This window comes from Typopeltis vanoorti, chromosome 8, assembly GCF_054136105.1.
Source record: "Typopeltis vanoorti isolate ZY-2024b chromosome 8, IOZ_Tvanoo_1.0, whole genome shotgun sequence".
In the NCBI taxonomy this organism is placed as follows: Eukaryota; Metazoa; Arthropoda; class Arachnida; order Uropygi; family Thelyphonidae; genus Typopeltis; species Typopeltis vanoorti.
Window position 1 is genome coordinate 25,862,757 of NC_143556.1, and position 18,984 is coordinate 25,881,740.

General features: G+C 32.6%; 1 protein-coding gene across 6 annotated transcripts in view; it reads right to left on the minus strand.

The window, feature by feature from the left end:
• The window catches only part of LOC150103864 (large proline-rich protein BAG6), a 401,723-nt gene that overhangs the window by 202,777 nt on the left and 179,962 nt on the right, over positions 1 to 18,984 (minus strand). For all 6 annotated transcript variants that reach the window (XM_090396569.1, XM_090396571.1, XM_090396573.1 and 3 more), the window contains 2 exons: positions 14,357 to 14,485; positions 3,194 to 3,448 (listed from right to left, as the gene is read on the minus strand). In XM_090396569.1, coding sequence (XP_090252695.1) covers positions 3,194 to 3,448; positions 14,357 to 14,485 — 384 coding nt within the window. The remainder of the gene's footprint in view (positions 1 to 3,193; positions 3,449 to 14,356; positions 14,486 to 18,984) is intronic.

The window sequence follows — 18,984 nt, forward strand, 5'->3', positions numbered from 1 at the left end:
ACATACTAAAGATGTCACAACAGAAAACAAATATCATGACATTTAATTAAGGGAAAAGATCATATTAAATGAAAAACAGAATAAGTGCACAATTTATTTATGATGTATAATAATAGAGAAAACATGGGAAGCCAGTGAAGCCAGAACAAGTAAATACCTAATCATTAATAAGAGTAATAACTAATTACTTGTTATGCAATATATAAATTGAAAAGAAGTAAACGGTACATAAATAAAGGAAGAAAGATAAATAAAGGAAAAATGGTCTTAAAAGGCCAAAAATCCTAAAACCACAAGCATATGTTGAATCATCATAGATAAGTAAAAACTAAAAAGTAAAGCTGAGTATAATCAGCTTAAGGGCATATAATTCACTGAAATGTAGTGAGCAATTAAAACAATATCACAGTACTAGCACACAGGAAGGTAACAGCCCTCGATAAAACTAATGTAGAACAAATTCCTCTCTTCAATCTCTATAGACATCAGACTGCCACAATTTCACTATGTAGTTTATTTGCCAGGGTGCTAAATGGAATAAATTCTTCTCATACACTGTTAATGGTCTGCATAGGAAACGGAAAGGCAGCAATTAAGCAGAACTAGACAATGTGCAGTAATAACTCAACAACTTATGCTCGGTTGAGAATCAAAGAAAGGCAAACATCTATATGGTACCTTCTATGGTGATATGTTAAAGAAATCGATCAAGAAATCACTAGATGAGAATGACAGATCAGCGATTGCAAAGCTTGTAATGATATAAGTTTATATATATAATGCACTTTTGGCTGAATGCCTGCAGTACATTGGCACTGTGGCTAAAAGTTAAATAATTCAGGATTCTATTATGGAGAAGGAATAAGCTGCTTTGGGTCTCCAATATGCAATGTTTCACACCAGATAATGAGTACATTCACAGCATATTAGGATGTGATTAGAAACAGCATTATTTGAGAAGTTGCTGATCCCATTGATGACCAATTTTATTCTGTTAGTGGAAGACTTAAAAATGTCACAGTGGACTAGTTGGGAAACTGGATAAATATTACATAAGTCAGAGCTTTAATGATATCAGTAGTTGTGACATTCTCAATAAATATTATCACAGCAAAAAAGAAATTAAAATAAAAAATCAGTAAAAATACAAACAAACAAAACCTTCCATATTTACACAATGAACACCACCTTATGCATATCTAAGTCCAATTTGCTATTTCTGCCAACTTCAAATGGAGGTCACAACAACTCCACCTCACCTATCTGAACCATACAGAACATGATTCCTTCCATCACATACCAGAATAATAACAAACTGGAATCCGACCCTGGTTAAAAAATTCCTCACTCCATTCTTTTTTTAATACTTACCAAATTCTAACAATCCTCTCTGAACATTTATCTCCAGGACTCGATTTTATATAATCTGAATGCTTAAGCATTGAGACTGTCTTCCTCTTGGAGACAATTTTTCAATTCACTGATCAAACTACAAGAAATTTCAGCTGTCATTTCTGTGATGACTGAATACAAACTGTCCACTAAGGAATACTGGATTGTTATTGTTTTTTTTATGTTCCCAACAACACCTACTGGTAAAAGACAGTTAAATTATGATGCACACACATCCATCTGGGTTTCTAATGATAATTCTCCCTTCCTCTCATTTCTATTATACATTTCTTAATTCTAATATTATCTTTAAAGACAGTTTGCTTTCAAAGACCCATGAGATTGTTTTAAATGCAGTTGGAGAAAAATAGCACAAATAATAGGGGTGCTTAAGGCTGTATAACTAAGAGGAGACTTTCACATAGCCTTTAAAGGAATGCAGAAAACCAACCAGGGCTTCTGACCTAATGTCCAATCCTCACCTATTCATGGTGCACACTGTTAAGTATCTATAGGTTAGTACCTGGATAATGAACAAATGAGGATGGGCTGGCAATTTGGGATTTAGCCAACCAAATTGTATTCTTATTGGCTTAAACCAAAACATAAATGATGGTACAACATGACAGAATTTCATGCCAGCTGTCCAGTGTCAGACAAGGATGTACATTATCCCATCTGTTATTCCTTATCTATATGGATCACATTATAAAGGAAAGTGGTATTAAACCTGATATCAAAATTGGAGATGTTAATGTCAGCTCTTTGCTTTATGCAGATGATGTTATACTTCTAAATGAATCTGCTACAGTTCTGCAAGATTCCCTGACTAAATTGAATAACTGTTGTAATAGATATGGTATGAAGGTCAGCAATAACAAGACAAAGACAATGAAAATAGGCAGAATCATTCAAAATGTCAACTGTGTTGTGAATGGAGAACCTATGGAACAAGAAAAACATTTCAACTATTTAGACACGATTTTTAGTGAAGGTGGTAAGTTAAATATGGAAATAGACAACAGAATCAACAAAGCTGGTATGGCAGGAAGTCAATTGAATAAATTCATATGGAATAAGAGAGAAATTAGTCAAAACACTAAATTAGCTGTACACAAGACAGTGTTCAAACCAGATTTAACTTATGGATCTGAGAGCTGGGTCAGAAGTAAAACACTTTATCAAAGACTAGAGACTGCATATATGAGAGTCCTGAGAAAGATTAGAGGCGTGAACAGATGGTATCAATGGCAATATCATATTAAAAACGAGGATATTAGGAAAGAACTTGACATTGTCAGTATCCAGGAATGCATTAGCAGAGCTAATCTTAGGTGGCATGGTGTTCTCTGCCAGGTTGGCAGGAAAATGACCAAGAGGAAGACCAAGATATAGGTGGATCGATACGGTAAAGAGTGTCTTACATGATAGAAATATAAGATATGATAATGTTGGAGTCTTGACAAGTAACAGACTGATTTGGAGGAAAATTGTAGATAGGAAGTTAGTAATGATGTAAATTTTTCATGTAGTACTATCATAGCCTGTACACCCCTTGAGGGTACATGGCAGGAATTTGATCATGAAGAATAGTACATTCAATATTTTTAATTATCACTTAAATTTATCAATTAATTAAACCAAGTCAATGGATTAATTACATTCTTATCTAGTGTCACCACTTATGTCTGCAATATTTTTAATGACCGAACATGATTATACAAACATTTTGATATGCATATTTTCATGCAAAAAGAAAAGGGGGGGATATCGTTCTCCCACACAAAATCTAATATGATACCTGAGCTTGCTGACTGTCAGCTACATTATTTACGGTAACTCCGGCAGAACTACTACTGCCACCAAGAGAAAATGGCAAAATAGGAGAGCTCTGTGATGATGGTACAGCACTGCTATTACTGCTGCTACTACTACTGCTGGAAATATTTCTCACTTGTCTCTCTTCAATTGTTATTAGTGGAGTGTTTTCACTATCTTCAACATCAGTATGCATGGTTGAACTAGAAACATTCCTGCTTTCATTACTACCATTTCTCTGTAATATAAAATTATATCCAAATTAATGAATCAATTTAAAATTCAAATACCTTAAATACTAATCAAATCTGAACACACACACACACACCATCACAAACAATAAACATAACAGTGTGTATGTGTGCTTAACATACCTACATATTAAATGGACAGCTGATAACAGCACAGTTTTAACTAAATATAATATTTCATTATGTGTGGAAGAGTTTGTTACTGTAAGAAGTACTTTTCCCATTACTTTAATTACATCAAGGCATAGGTGTGTTAATTTGATTTTGCAAAGCATCTTGTTGTTTACCAATCCAAATATTTACACAACTGTAAATGGATTAATAAAATTAACATTATTCACAAGACCTGAAATTCCATCTGCTATAGTAGATTGCCTTGGGATTTTTTTTAAGAAAATTACTATAAATCAGTAGGGTCCAACCTTATTGTCACATTCACCACAACAGGCAGTTATGAACAACCCTCCAAACAGTCATTTGTGTTATACCTAAATGCAAAGAAGCCCGTCTAGTTGATTTTTGTGGGCTTTGATAAAATGCTTCCTGGATTTGATCAACATCTTCCTGCAAAGTGCTCGGCCTTCCCACTCCTTTTTGGTACTGAACACTACTAGTCTCTTGAAATTGCTTTAACCAATGCCAGATAGCATTATCTGAAAGTCGATGTTTTCCATACTGAGCTCTGTAATGACATTGTGTTGTAATAACGGACTTTGTTTCGAAAAATTAAAAGATCCACATTCTTTCTCTTGAACGGTTGCCATTTTCAGGTACGATGTCATATTATCTCCCAGATATCAATGCAGCAAGTACAGCACTGCCAAATAAAACTTTTTTTGAGTTACATTTTCATGTTCTGTACACAGCTTTATTTTGTTGCTTCTAGTTTGAAAATTATAGGCCATCAAAATCCTGACAATAATTTAGAATCACCCTGTATATACTGAAACAAAGGGTCATGTTATCCTTCAGGTATCAAATTTAAACCTTTCACAATTTGTCCACAGAAAACATTGTCAAGGGTTATCATCTAGCTCCTATGATAATGCACTGTGTTTTAATAAGCTTTTGGCACACATGTCAGCCAGACTTTCAATGCGTGGTGCAAGACTGTTAGTTTATTATCATGATTTGTTTGTTTGTGGTCACATGCATGCACTGAAATCATGTGATCCTGTTTAGACACTATTAAACTCTTCATTTTTAATCTGTCAAATGCTTTTTCATAATCTATAAACACAAAAGTTTCTAAATTAATTCTCTTCTTTTCTCTATAAATAGTTTTAAACAAAAAGCTGCATCCATTGTAGAAAAGGATGCTCTACATTGTAGAGCATCCTTTTCTAAATCCATTTTGACATGCATATTTTCAATTTTTCATTAAGTATTCTGCTATATATTTTGTAGCATGTATTCAATAAAGTAATATCTTTGTAATTAGCAGGTTTTGTTTTATCCCACTTTTTAAATATAGGTATTAATATACTGATGCAGGCTGTGGGACAAATCATGAATTATTGATAGCTGAAGTTAAACTGAAATTAAAGGCTAAGAAGAAACAAAAGGACAGTATCAGATTTGATTTAAATCATATAAATGAAACATTTAAAGTAGAAGTTGGGAAGAAATTAAAAAGTTTGGAGAAAACTGCAGGAAGAAACAAAATGTGCAGTCATAGAAGCAGCAAAAAAGACTAGGTCAAAAAACAACAAGAAAGAAAGATTGTAAATGGTTGTCAGCAAAAGCTATTCAAATAGCAGAGGGAAAGAAGAAAATGAAACCTCAGAGAAACAAAGGAAGGGTTAGACAACTGAGTGCAGATTTTCAGAGACAGGCTAGGAAAGATAAGGAAAAATGCCTAAACAAAAGGTGAAAGGAAATTTTAAGAAAGCAATATTACAGGTAGAACAGAGATTTGTTTAGAAAAATAAATGATGTTACACAGAAGTTTATTCCTAGATTAGGAGTTGTAAAAAGTAATTTGGGAAAAATGTCTGATAGAAGCAGCAGCAGCGAAAATAAAAAATAAAAAATAGAGAATGTAGAGAATTTTGTACAAGTAAGATAATAATACTGAAGGAGAATTTGAAAGGAGAGAATTTGTTAAAGAACCCATGATAATGAAAAGTGAAGTGATATCAGCAATGGAACATCTGCCATCAGTGAAATTATTGAGAACAGCTGAGGATGAAGTAGTGAATATTTTGACTGAAATTTGTGAACAGGTTTGGAAGAAAATATACTGACTTAAAGATAGGAAAACATCAGTATTCATCCCAATTTCAAAAAAATTCCAGAGATTGTGAGAATTATAGAACCATTGCTTTAATTTCCCATGCAAGTAAAGTTATGCTGAAAGTGATCAAACAAAGGCCGGAGTCATATATGAATACAGAAATGTCACAAGAACAGGCAGGTTGTAGGAGAGGTAGAAGAGCTAGAGACCAAATAGCAAACATGAGATGGATTCTGGGAAAACACAAGAGAATTTCAGAAGGAAGTATTCATCTGTTTTATTGATTATAAGAAAGTCTTTGATTGGATGGATCACAACAGACTATGGATTGTAAAGAGATCAATGGAAATATCGGAGCATCTAATTCTCTTGATAAGAGAGCTGTATGACAACCATGAAGCTTCAGTAAAAAGAGTCTTTCGAGAAACAAAGGGTTCAAGAAGAAAAAGGAGTATGGCAGGGTTGTATACTGTCGCTCTATCTTTTTAATATTTATAGCGAGCATATTATGGGAATGGCTAACTTAGACAAAGATCCAGCTGGAATTCAGATTGGTGGTAGAAAAATAATTTTAGATATGCAGACAATACAACCCTCATAGCAGAAACTAAGGAAGATCTGGAATGGTTGATTCTATTGGTCATGAGGGAAAGTAACAAAGCTGGGCTTAATTTAAACATCAGCAAAACAAAAGTGATGACTTTTAGAAATTGTTGAAAATTATGATTTACTGGAGTCTGGAATTAGAAATTATGGTAAATGTAAAGATGAAATTAAAAGAAGGATAGTTGTGGGGCTCACAACTATCCTTCTTTAAAAATAAACCTGATAAACCTGACAAAAATTATGAAAGATAGAGATATGAGCAAGGCCATGAAAGTTAGAATTATCAAGGCAATGATATTTCCAGTAGTGAAGTATGGATGTGAAAGCTGGATTGTTAAGAAGAAAGACAAAACAAATTGATTCATATGAATTATGGGAGTGGAGGAGACTATTAAGAATCCTATGGACTGCTAGAATGGCCAATAAAGTTTCGAGACAGAATACAGATAGAATGCTCCTTGGAGGCAATGATCACTAAACAGAAGTTGATGTACTTTGGACATATTATGCAAGCTAATGAATCATTGGAAAAGACAGTGTGTTGAGGAAGATTAGGAGAATGAGAAGAGAAAGACCACAAAAGAGTTGGATGGATAACATAAAAGAACTTACCAACTTGAACTGACAATTTCTGAAAGAAAGGACAAGAGGCCGAGTGGGATGGAGAGCCATTTTGCACAAGATCACCAAGAGTCGAAAATGACTGGATGGCACATAACAATTACTATACTTGTATTCCATTCTATTGGTATTTGTATATATTTTATTTAAAAATTTTAATAATCTCTGATGAAATTTTTTTTCCAGCAAATTTATATAGTTTGGACTTTATCCCATCTTCTCCTGTCGATATATAATTTTTTATTTATTTATTAATTTTTTACTTAGGTTGTTTTTTAATTCTTTCATTGCTATTATATCATTTAAAGCATTTTGTAAGTTTTTGGTGTAAAATTTTTTTGTTTGTTTGTCATATCTTTTATAATCAAGCATTTTGTAAGTTTTTGATGTAATTTTTTTATGTTGGTATTATCTGTCCAAGAATTCTTTTAAATCTATTTCACAATTTATATCTGCATTTATGTGCTTTAGTATTTCATCCTTTCTTTTAGTGTTACACGGTGAACAGCATTCATTTAAAAATTTTATGGAATTTACAACCGTGTTTAAAAAAAAGAAAAAAACATGTTTACAACTGTGTTTTTTTTTTAACATGGTTGTAAATTCCATAAAATTTTTAAATGAATGCTGATCACCATGTAACACTAAAAGAAAGGATTACAATAACTCATAGAGATTCAACCCAGATGCAACCAATACGGTAAGCTGAAGATTCAAGTTTCGAATTTGATCAATCAACTAGTTTTTTTAAAATAGTGTAGGGACAGCAATATCACTCCTAATTGCATCAGGCTAAAGAAAAAATTCACCTCAACAAAGGTGCAATGAATATACCTGCATGGAGAAAGCACTACTCAGAGAGCAGATCCATGCTACCAGAAAGAACCTAGCCGCTACACAAAACCAGCTACTAAAGGAAAAAACGGAACTTTCAAGCTATGTAAATGAAGATATCTGGATGATCCTAGAAAAGATTACGGACAACACAGCAAACCACATCCTCCAAACAAAGAAAGAAAACTTAATTTTCAAATTCCAAAGACTAAAAAGAACGACAAAACCAACTGCCATATTCAAAGTTCTCCACGATGAACAACAACAACCAACCAGAAGCAAGAAACAACAAGAGCCACCAATCGCCCACAGGTATCAATAACATAGTCAACCTATTTAACCATGCTCTAAACAAAGACGAAATCTCTATACTTAACAAAGGTTTAAATTTTGCTATAGCACCGAAATCGATAAACAAACTTGAATTTATTTGTAATATTGAAAGAGGCCTAATATTCATCCCAAATAACATAGCAGAGAAAATACGTTTAGAAACTGCGAACATTTTAAATCATAACAAAACAATAACAAGCAACATAACTAAACACGAATTAACAATGATAAAATCACTTAAAACAAATCCAAACTTAGTAATAACCAGAGCCAATAAAGGAAATGCCACCGTTATTTTAAACTGTATCACTAATGTAGAAAAAATTAATCTGCTGTCTCTGACAATAACACATACCAATTAGTTAACTACAATCCAACCAATAGAATAAAAAACAAAACATAGAAACTATTTAAGTCAATTACCACATGGCCAAAGATACAGTCAAAAATCTATTTCCGCACTATGCGCGCTCCCATGGACATGGGCACGGCTTTTTGTTAACCTTTTCCAATTTGCAGTCTTTTTCCCATGTTTTCTATCTGGTGTTCAGATAAATTTTTTTGAAACTTGTAAGTAATATGTGTTTCCCTATGTCAAGTTACTAGCATGACGATAGGTATTGGTGGAACTGCCACCTTAATCAATTAGGCCTGCCTTTTTTAGTAGATAGTGGAAACTACAGTTTGAGAGGAAGGAGCACTCCACTCACCCTCAAATTGCTCTAATAGCACCTGGGGGGGGGGGGAGTAAGAAGTGAGAGAGAGTAAAGGAAAGAAGCATAGAAGACCAGTCTACGATACACTATACCAAGTGAACACTGTAGGAAGTAAGATCAGGTCTAGCTTGGGTATCTCAAGTTTGCCATGCCCATAGTGTGAGCCCCTGAGATAATGCTCACACACAAAAGAAAGGAATTTTGCATATTTGCTTCTTGGGATACTTTAATCTCATACCATCTTCTTAGTTCAGCAGTAAAACTTTCTACAAGTAATCTTGTGCAACAGAACAGTTGTGCTCCTTTATGTGCTACAACTCAACATAAATCCAACTTCATATTTCCTTTGTATAGGAGTTAGAGCCATGTGGGGTCTTATATTTTGAAATTATATAAATAAATAGCAGTACTCACTAAGAAAGAGTTTTAAAATTTTTTTGAAGTCTGAAATTTTCTGTTATTTTAACTTTAATTGTATGGTATTTTTAAAGACCAGCTTTAAACAAGTTTATCTCACATTTTTCTTATTTTAACAGTATAACTTTATCAATCTACCAGCCAAGAAAGATAGTAAAGTTTACAGGAAAGAAGGGAATTTAATTTAGAAACTCATCTTTTGTTTATAGATTATGAAAAAGCATTTGACAAAGTAAAAAGATATACACCGTGATATATTACCAAGAATAAATATTCTTAATATTTTACGATATGCAATATTGAATATATACAAAGATAATGAAATAAATCTACAAACCAAAGAGTAGATAGGGATGCCCTCTGTCTCCAACACTTTTATATTTATATTAATGAAATAGTAATATATTGGAACGCTTTAAATAATCCAGGTATGGAAATTGCCTGGCATAACGAAATAAGTATGCTATTATTTTCAGATGATCAGGTAATAATATTGAATAAGGAAGACAATTCTCAAAGAACAATATATAATTTAAACATTATAGTAGAACTGTTTGGAATGAAAATACCTAAAAATAAAACTACGGCATTTTGCAGACAAACTCCAGTGTTAGAAGTAAAAACAATTAATAATAAAATAATAGAACAGATAAATACTTTCAATTATCTTGGATGTGAAATATCATATGAAGGAAAAAAAGACATATACAGATTATAGACCTGATAAATCGAACAATCAATCCAAATATTATACAAAAAGAAACACTTCTTTAGCAGTGCCTACACTATATTGGCAGCGAATTGGGTAATAAACAAACAAGATAAACAAAGAATGAAAACAAGTGAAATGAGATTCATGAAAAGAACTGCAAAGTACATGTTATTAGACAAAAATAAAAAAGGAACGAAGACATTTTAAAAGAACTAAAAATAAAATCAATAGGAAAAAAACTAAACAATTACAAATCAAATTGGATAGAACATGTAAACCAAATGGTCAACACCCAATATCCTAAACAATTAATAAAATATAAACCAACTGGAAAGAGAAGACTAGGTAGACCTCAAACGAGGATATTAGATGGATAACGAGACTGGAACAGATCAATATGGTCTATATCCATAATTAGTGTTATGGTGATGATGATGCATTGCACACTATAAATTTCTGTTTTATTCTGAATTGAATATAATTAATTCAATTCAATCAAAGTTGAAACAAATTATCTGACTAGGGGAGTCCTGAAGATTTGTAACAAATTTATTTAAGAAGATAACTAAAAGGAGTTTAGAACTCAGCTCATTATCTTCTGTATGTTACTTATAATGTATAAGTGACAGCAAATATACCAATGGCATCGCGTGCCCATTTTGGTTGGGTGTGCTGTCTTGTGGCTAATGCAACCTTGCTGCAAAATTCACGTCAATTTGACCATATGATTACATTTTTATTGATATATGAAAGTTTTAAGAGTACGTAGCACATCAGTGCTCATCTTAATTGGTCCAATGCAATTAATTGTAGAATAACTTTGTAAATTTGGTTACAATTGATAAAGTATTCAGAGTGGGGGAACGATATGTTCATTTTAAGATATATTAGAAAACAATAATGAAGGTGAATGCTATATTTGGTTGGTATATTTGAATTATTCAAAGGTGTAAATATGTGAACCATCACTAATAAGTCATATGAGAATGGAAAATGTAAAAGAAAGAATAAGTGTGAGAAGAAATACTTTCATTAATGGAAAAATTATTAATAATTAACATTCGTAATATGTGTGTCCTATAAGTTGCTGGGCAGAGTGAATAGCATGAGATCCTATAAAGTCTAGACATGATTCAGTGAATTTATGAATAATTAAAAAAAAAAAAAAAACTTACAAGGAGAGGGAAAGAGATTTGTTTGCAAAGTATAAATAACTAACAAATAATAAACAGCTGCTATATACATTATATATATTTAAAATATGTATAATTGATAATATTAATAATATATATAGTTTTTAACTGAACTATATATTTTATAGTTTAGTTAAAAACTATAGGGAGAGTCTAATCCAATGAACTATTAATGTTAATGATTAATTTAAGTGTGGCAGGAATACATGTGGCTTGACGGAGCAGCAAATCATATCGTAAAATCTGTTGTGTATGATATGTGTATTTCACTGGTTTATGTATATTTTCCTTCATTTTCTAAAAATTTTCTTTTGTTTACTGATAATCAGTATACATTTTACACAATAATAGGATACATAATAATATCCAATCATTATAATAATAAATTTAGTTTAATCCTTTATCCAAGTATGAGCAAACAAAGTTTGTGCCTGAAAGTATCTTCAGGACTGAGGTAAGGTGGTACAACACCAGGACAACTCGTTGCAAATCCTCCCTTAATGCATAACATTAGACACATCTGCAAGGAGATGTGTTTTGCATTATAGGAGATACTGAGATAGGAGTGTTGGTAGCTTGCTCCACCTTTGCAACGAGTTGCCCTGGTGTTGTACCACCTTACCCCAGTCCTGAAGATACTTTCAGGCGCAAACTTTGTTTGCTCACACTTGGATAAAGGATTAAACTAAATTTATTATACTCTAACCAAGTGAAAAATAAACTTTCAACACCAATCATTATCAGAATTATCCAGTTTCAGGAAACCTACATTCATTAGTTTTTGTGTGTGTGTGTGAACGTACACGCATGTCAGAGGCTCTTCTATCTTATCAACAATAGATATCTCACATATGCTAGTAATTTGAATTTTTTGTAAATCAACAACTTCTTATAATACACAGAAGTATTTATTTTTATTCAGAAATAGATAAATTTTTACCACATCTGTTGTTTATGAAAACTAGAATAAAAATGTCCCTATACCATTAAAAAACTTTCCAACCTCAACAGATGTTATACTACAAAAGCAAGAAAAACAAGTAGCTTTGTTTCTCACTAAATACAGTAAACAGACATTTAACATCTGTGTGCTATATTTAAGACAATTTCAGGAAACCTGAGATAATATCCAATTAATGGCAAACGAATTATTAATAATTAACATTTGTGATCTGTGTATCCTATAAGTTGCTGGGCAGAGTGAATAGCATGCAATCCTATAAAGCCTAGACATGGTTTATGCAGAGTCATGAAAATCAACAGAATATTCCTGTTATACTCTCATGGATTTTTGGTTATTTGAAGTTCAGTAAAAATCCAATTATGTTCAGGCATATACCCGAATTCTCATCATTATCAATTTTCTGATTTTCAAGGGATTGTACAGATTATTATGACAGTACTACAGAATTAAGTTTCCACTAGAATAATAACAATTATAATGTAATTAGAGACAATTTGAATTACACACTTAATGGAAAGCACTCCATTCCCTCAGACATCTGCATGCATGCATGCATCAGACAATAACCAATCACGGTCACTAGGTACTATTGTCTCAGCGTGTAATAAAATTAGTTTAATCCTTTTTCCAAGTGTGAGCAAACAAAGTTTGCGCCTGAAAGTATCTTCAGGACTAGGGTAAGGTGGTACAACACCAGGGCAACTCATTGCAAAGGTGGAGCAAGCTACCAACACTCCTATCTCAGTATCTCCTATAATGCAAAACACATCTCCTTGCAGATATGTCTAATGTTATGCATTAAGGGAAGGGCCACTACCCAGACTAGTGTCGACCTTTATTGAGGTCTCTTCAGTGGGAGCCAAGCCCAAGTGGAGATAACAGGCAGAAGCATTAGCAGGTCATCTCTACCTATAGGAGTTGCCAAATGGTGTGCCACCCTTTTTTAATAAATTACTCTGGATTTTGAGAAAGATGTTGAAAGTTTATTTTTCACTTGGTTAGAGTATAATAAAATTAGTTTAATCCTTTTTCCAAGTGTGAGCAAACAAAGTTTGCACCTGAAAGTATCTTCAGAACTGGGGTAAGGTGGTACAACACCAGGCAACTCGTTGCAAAGGTGGAGGTCGAAACTAGTCTGGGTAGTGGCCCTTCCCTTAATGCATAGCATTAGACATATCCGCAAGGAGATGTGTTTTGCATTATAGGAGATACTGAGATAGGAGTGTTGGTAGCTTGCTCCACCTTTGCAACGAGTTGCCCTGGTGTTGTACCACCTTACCCCAGTCCTGAAGATACTTTCAGGTGCAAACTTTGTTTGCTCACACTTGGAAAAAAGATTACACTAATTTTATTATACTCTAACCAAGTGAAAAATAAACTTTCAATATTGTCTCAGCGGTCACCCTGCCTCGCCTTCTGGATGGTTCAAAACCACTGGCATGTTAAGAATTTGATCTGCTGCATCATCTGGATCAAAGGGATAAAAGGCGTATGTATTTGTGACCACACATCCAGGCTATTAACATGAATGTGATTCAATGTTTAAGTGTTGAAAAGTGTCCTCTTCATGAAGCATTAGTGTACTGTGTTCAATTTTAGGAATCATGCAAAGCCAGGGAATAATTGGGGGAGTCTTTTACTGGAATAAATGCAAAAATATAATATCGGTGATATTGCTATTGAGTGGATGTGCACCATACACCAAGCACACCTGGAATTATTTGCCTCTGGAATATACCTATATTATGCCTCATTTAATATCAACCTTATAGATCCTTCAATAAGCTATATATTATTCTTAATAACATTATACAGTGTTTTCCTATATTTGTTTTCCTTATTCAATAAAGTTCCAATTATGAATTTTTGTGCAAATACTTAATCATGTCTTTTCAAGATCAATAGAATATTCCTGTTATACTCTCCTGGATTTTTGATTATTTGAAGTCCAGTAAAAATCCATCTAAACCAGAATGCTTTTCAATAAATTTTTCAATAATTCTCACACTGTTCTATTTATCATTTTTAAACGCTCATAAAAAATGAAAGGTTGACTATAATCACGTGGATTTACCCATCAATATTTTCAAGCATCCTACTCCACTTATATAAAAAGGAGAAAAATTGAACAACAATGTCAGTACCAAATTAAAATAACTTCTAAAACCTTGTTTTTAAAGAGAGTTTCTTATAAACAATTATTTTACATAATATTCTTAAAAATGTAACATCATAATTTGCAAAAAATATCACAAAAATTCACCTCTATTGTATTAAGAAGTAAATTAGCTTGAGAAATCATATTCTGTATTTGGTTTAGCCTCATTTGCACTTCGTTTTGAAATGGGACTTGGCCTAAATTGATATGAACATCTACTGAAGATCCATCATCCTAAATTTAAAAAAAAAAAAAAAAAAACTTGTTTTATTCAAATTATAAAAATTAATTATCAAATTATATGATAAAGCAAAAACAAATTAAACTTATTTCTATGATAAGTGACATTAACAAAATAATAATAATAATAATTAAATAATAAATCAGCAAAATAAACTATTCCGTTTTCTTTTATCAAAATAGAAATTTTAGTGCATTCCTTTCAAATGCTACTAAAATGGTATTAATTATCTATCAAGAAATTTAAAATATATAATCATAAAAAAACATGAAGCTAAAATTCATTTTCATGTGAAAAAAATATATTAACTTTAAATATCAGCAAATTAATAGATTTCAATTAACTTTCTTGTTTTTTCTTTATCATGTTCAAGCATATACCTGAATTCTCATCATTATAGTCAATTTCATGATTTTCAAGGGATTGTACAGATTATTATGACAGTACTACAGGATTAAGTTTCCACTATTATGAATCTCCTATCAATTTTCTTCCAGATAAGTTATGTTGCATCCAACATTTGGTCCTCTAAGGCAGTGCTTCCCAAACTTATAAATGCCTCGGTCCCCTTTGGAAAAATTTAAATATTTTATGGCCCCCATCAAAAAAAAAAAAAAAAAAAAAAAGTAATATAGACATATTAAATTATATGTCTATATTACTATATGTATTTATATTCAATACAATTTATATTCAAGATTTTGCGTTTGTAATTTGTTTGTGTTTCTTATTAATACCTTTGAAATAAAAATTATATGAATAAGCATATATTTATTAATACTCATTAATTGCCAAAATACACAAGAAGCAAAATTTGTGAACCAACACCTATGTCCATTAAAATATAAAAAATAAAAAAAAGAAATAATAAATAATAAAAATTAAATGCATTTCTTTTAAGATTAAAAAAAATCTACTTAGTCTTAAAACATTTTAAATTTGTATTCATTATTTCACAGCCCCCCCACAACAAAACTTATGGCCCCCAAGAGGTCTGCGGCCCAGTTTGGGAAGCGCTGCTCTAAGGCACTTCTGACAAAATCCATCCACCTAGTTCTCTGGATCTTGTCCCTGCCATCTCAGCAACAAACACCTGTTTTGCTAATCTTTCATCTCATTCTATATAAGTGACTATATCACTTTATATTGGCCCTGCTCACATATTCTTGAATGCTAACAATATCAACTTCCTTCCTAATATCTTCATTTTTAATATGATTCTGCCAATGATGTCATTTGTTCAGACCCCTATTTTTTCCTAAAGCACTTATATCTGTTATCTCTAATCTCTGATTTAGTGCTTTATTTCTAATCCAACTCTCAGATCCAAATTTAATTTTCTATCTTCACTAAATAAATATATATGCACCTCCATCGCGCAATTGGAAGAACGATGGTACGTTGCGCCCTTCGATTAGAAAAGGCCTAAGTTCAATTCCCATTGTGATGGGAGGAATCTTTATATGGACTTTTTCAATTGAAGGTGAGTTAGCCAATCTTATACGGAGGCAGCAGAGTTTTTCCTCTCTGAAACTCGGGTTTTTCATCCCGCATACAGACAAATCGGCCCTTCAGAACACACGCAATTTACTTATAAAAAAGTGGTGGTAGTGGGCAGTAGATGCCGCTGATGGGGTAGTAGAGGTTCAGTGTAGTGGTGGAGATGGAGAGTTGTACAGTAGGTGTCCTCCCACAATGAGTCTTTGGACTCCTTGGAGGTATCACGAATAATATATATAATACATATATATATATAAATAATTATATAAATAAAAATAAATAAATGCTGCAATGAACAGACGTCACTGGGACAATATAGTCAACATGGCATCAGACACTTATGGGAGCTGAGCCCATGGTTCATGATGATGATTCACTAAATAGCTGAATATTTTACTTCTTCCACAAGTTCTCTTGAGAATGCAGCTGAAGTTTTTTTTATGTTCTGCCTACTTTCATAGTTTGGCTTTTTATTGCTGATTTTCATGCTAAATTCGTTACAGATATTATAATTTGATATATCTCAGTGCAATATGTTTAATAACACTTTCTTTAATAATAATACCCATATAGATGATGAATAAGAATGGAGATAGTGTGCACCCTTATTTTACACATGATTTTACATCAATTCAGCTACCTGTATTTCCTTCAGTTCTAAATGCTGATTCACAACTTAAAGATAGACTATGTATAATGTTTCATTTACCCCATATAACTGTGCATTTTGAAAATCTTTTCTCTCAACACCTTGTCATATTCCTTTTTCTAATCTATAAACCTTAAGTACTGAACCCTGTTCAGTACTTAAGATTCTCAGGGGCTCACATTGGTGAGTATGGGCATGGCAAACCTGAGATACCCAAGCAAGACCTGATCTTGCTCCATACAATATACACTTGGTATATCATATCTGGAGACTGGTCTTCTACTCTTCTTTCCCTCTACTCTCTCTCTCTCTTACTTCTTACCCCTCCCCCCAGTGCTACCAAGAATACGATAGGCTATTATTGTAAACCAAAGATGAAAATCAAGTATCCTAAACTGCAGATCCTTTTCTGCAGATTGTGGATCAGACGATAAGCTAGTATTAGCAAACCTAAGAATAAAGTTAAAATCTGGAAGCATTTTTAGAGTCAAACGAAGACTGAATGTAAAAAAACTACAAGACAACAATATTCTAAGAAAATATCAACTAGAACTACATAAAAACCTGAAGGAACTACCAAAACAGAATATAAACATCGAAGAACATTGGGGCAAATTAAAGGAAATAATATTAAATTTGGCAGAAAAAACAATAGCTTACACAGAAAGAGAAAGTAAAAAGGATTGGATCTCGAATGAAGTAAAAAGGTTAAGCGATCAAAGGAAAAGCATGAAACTAAAACAGAATTATAACAGAAATTAATATAATAGATTAACCAGAGAAATTAGAAAACTAGTAAAAAGAGACAAGAATAACTGGTTAGAAGATAAACGTAAAATGGCAGAAAAGCTATCAAAAGAAAATAACCTTCATTGATTATATAAACGAAAAGACCAAATTAGTAAGACATGGACAACAAAAATTATGATGATCAAAAACAAAGGGGGACAACTAATTGAAAGTAAAACAAAAAGAATGGCCAGATGGCAAGAATACTTCAAAGATTTATATAATAAAAACAGCTCCCAGGATATTACGATTCCAGTCACTGAAATGGAAGAGGAAATAAATATCTTTACTGAAGAAATAATAGCACATAACATAGAAAAACTCGAAACTAGGAAAGCACCTGCCATTGATCAAATACATGCAGAATTCTTAAAAGCAGGAAAGGAACAACTTTTGGAACCATTAAAAACATTATTAAAGGATCTACAAAAACGAAGCAGTGCCTACTGATTGGACCAAATCAGTCATAACTCCTATATACAAAAAAGGAGATAGCAATAATTACAGAGGCATTAGCCTCCTCAGTATTCCAAGTAAGGTTTTTACGAAAGTACTCCAAAAACAAATTAAGCCATATATAGAACTGGCACTAGGAGAAGAACAAGCTGGTTTCAGACCAGGGTGAAGCACAATTGATCAACTATTCACCTTAAGACAGCTAATAGAAAAGACACTAGAGTTCAACCAAAGTTGCTACATAAATTTCATAGACTTTCGTCAGGCATTTGATTAAATCCTTAGAAGAGAACTATGGAAGAATTTGGAATTCCCAACAAAACCATAAGAATAGTAAAGAATCTATATGAGAAATCTGAAAGTGCAGTACGAATGGAGGACAACTTAACCAACTGGTTCCACACAGAGAATGGAGTAAGACAGGGATGCAATCTGTCACCAGACCTGTTCAATCTTACACTGGAAGAAGCAACCAATAAGGCCTTAAACAATGAAGACTCCAGAATCAAAATATATGGGAAAAATGTGACAAATTTAACATTTGCAGGCGACATTGCATTACTTGCAAGCACAGAAGAAAATCTACAGTGAATTTCTGATAAAATAAAGGAGGAGTGTATAAAATCTGAATTAAACATAGACAAAACAAAAATTATACAAATAGGAAAAAGAAGCACCAATCTGAAAATTGAAATTGATAGTAAGAATCTAGAGCAGGTAGAAAACTTTCACCTACCTTGGAGGAGTTATTGAGTACAATGGTGAAATTATAAAAAAAAACAAACAGTCAAGCATCCCAAACTTTTGGACGACAATAAAATATGGAAGCCAAGAGACATCAAACAAGTAACAAAAGTAAGAATCTATGAAACAATGATCCTCCCAATACTCCTCTATGGAAGTGAATGCTGGAATCTCAAAAAGGCTAAAGAGAAAAAATGATTAGTTACTGAAATGGGTTAGCTAAGAAGATTACTTGGAGTATCTCTGCTGGATCGACTAAGAAATGAAGACATAAGGAAACGACTAAAACAAGAAATAACAATAATAGACAAAATCCAAGAAAGAAGACTGCGATGGTTTGGCCATGTGACCAGA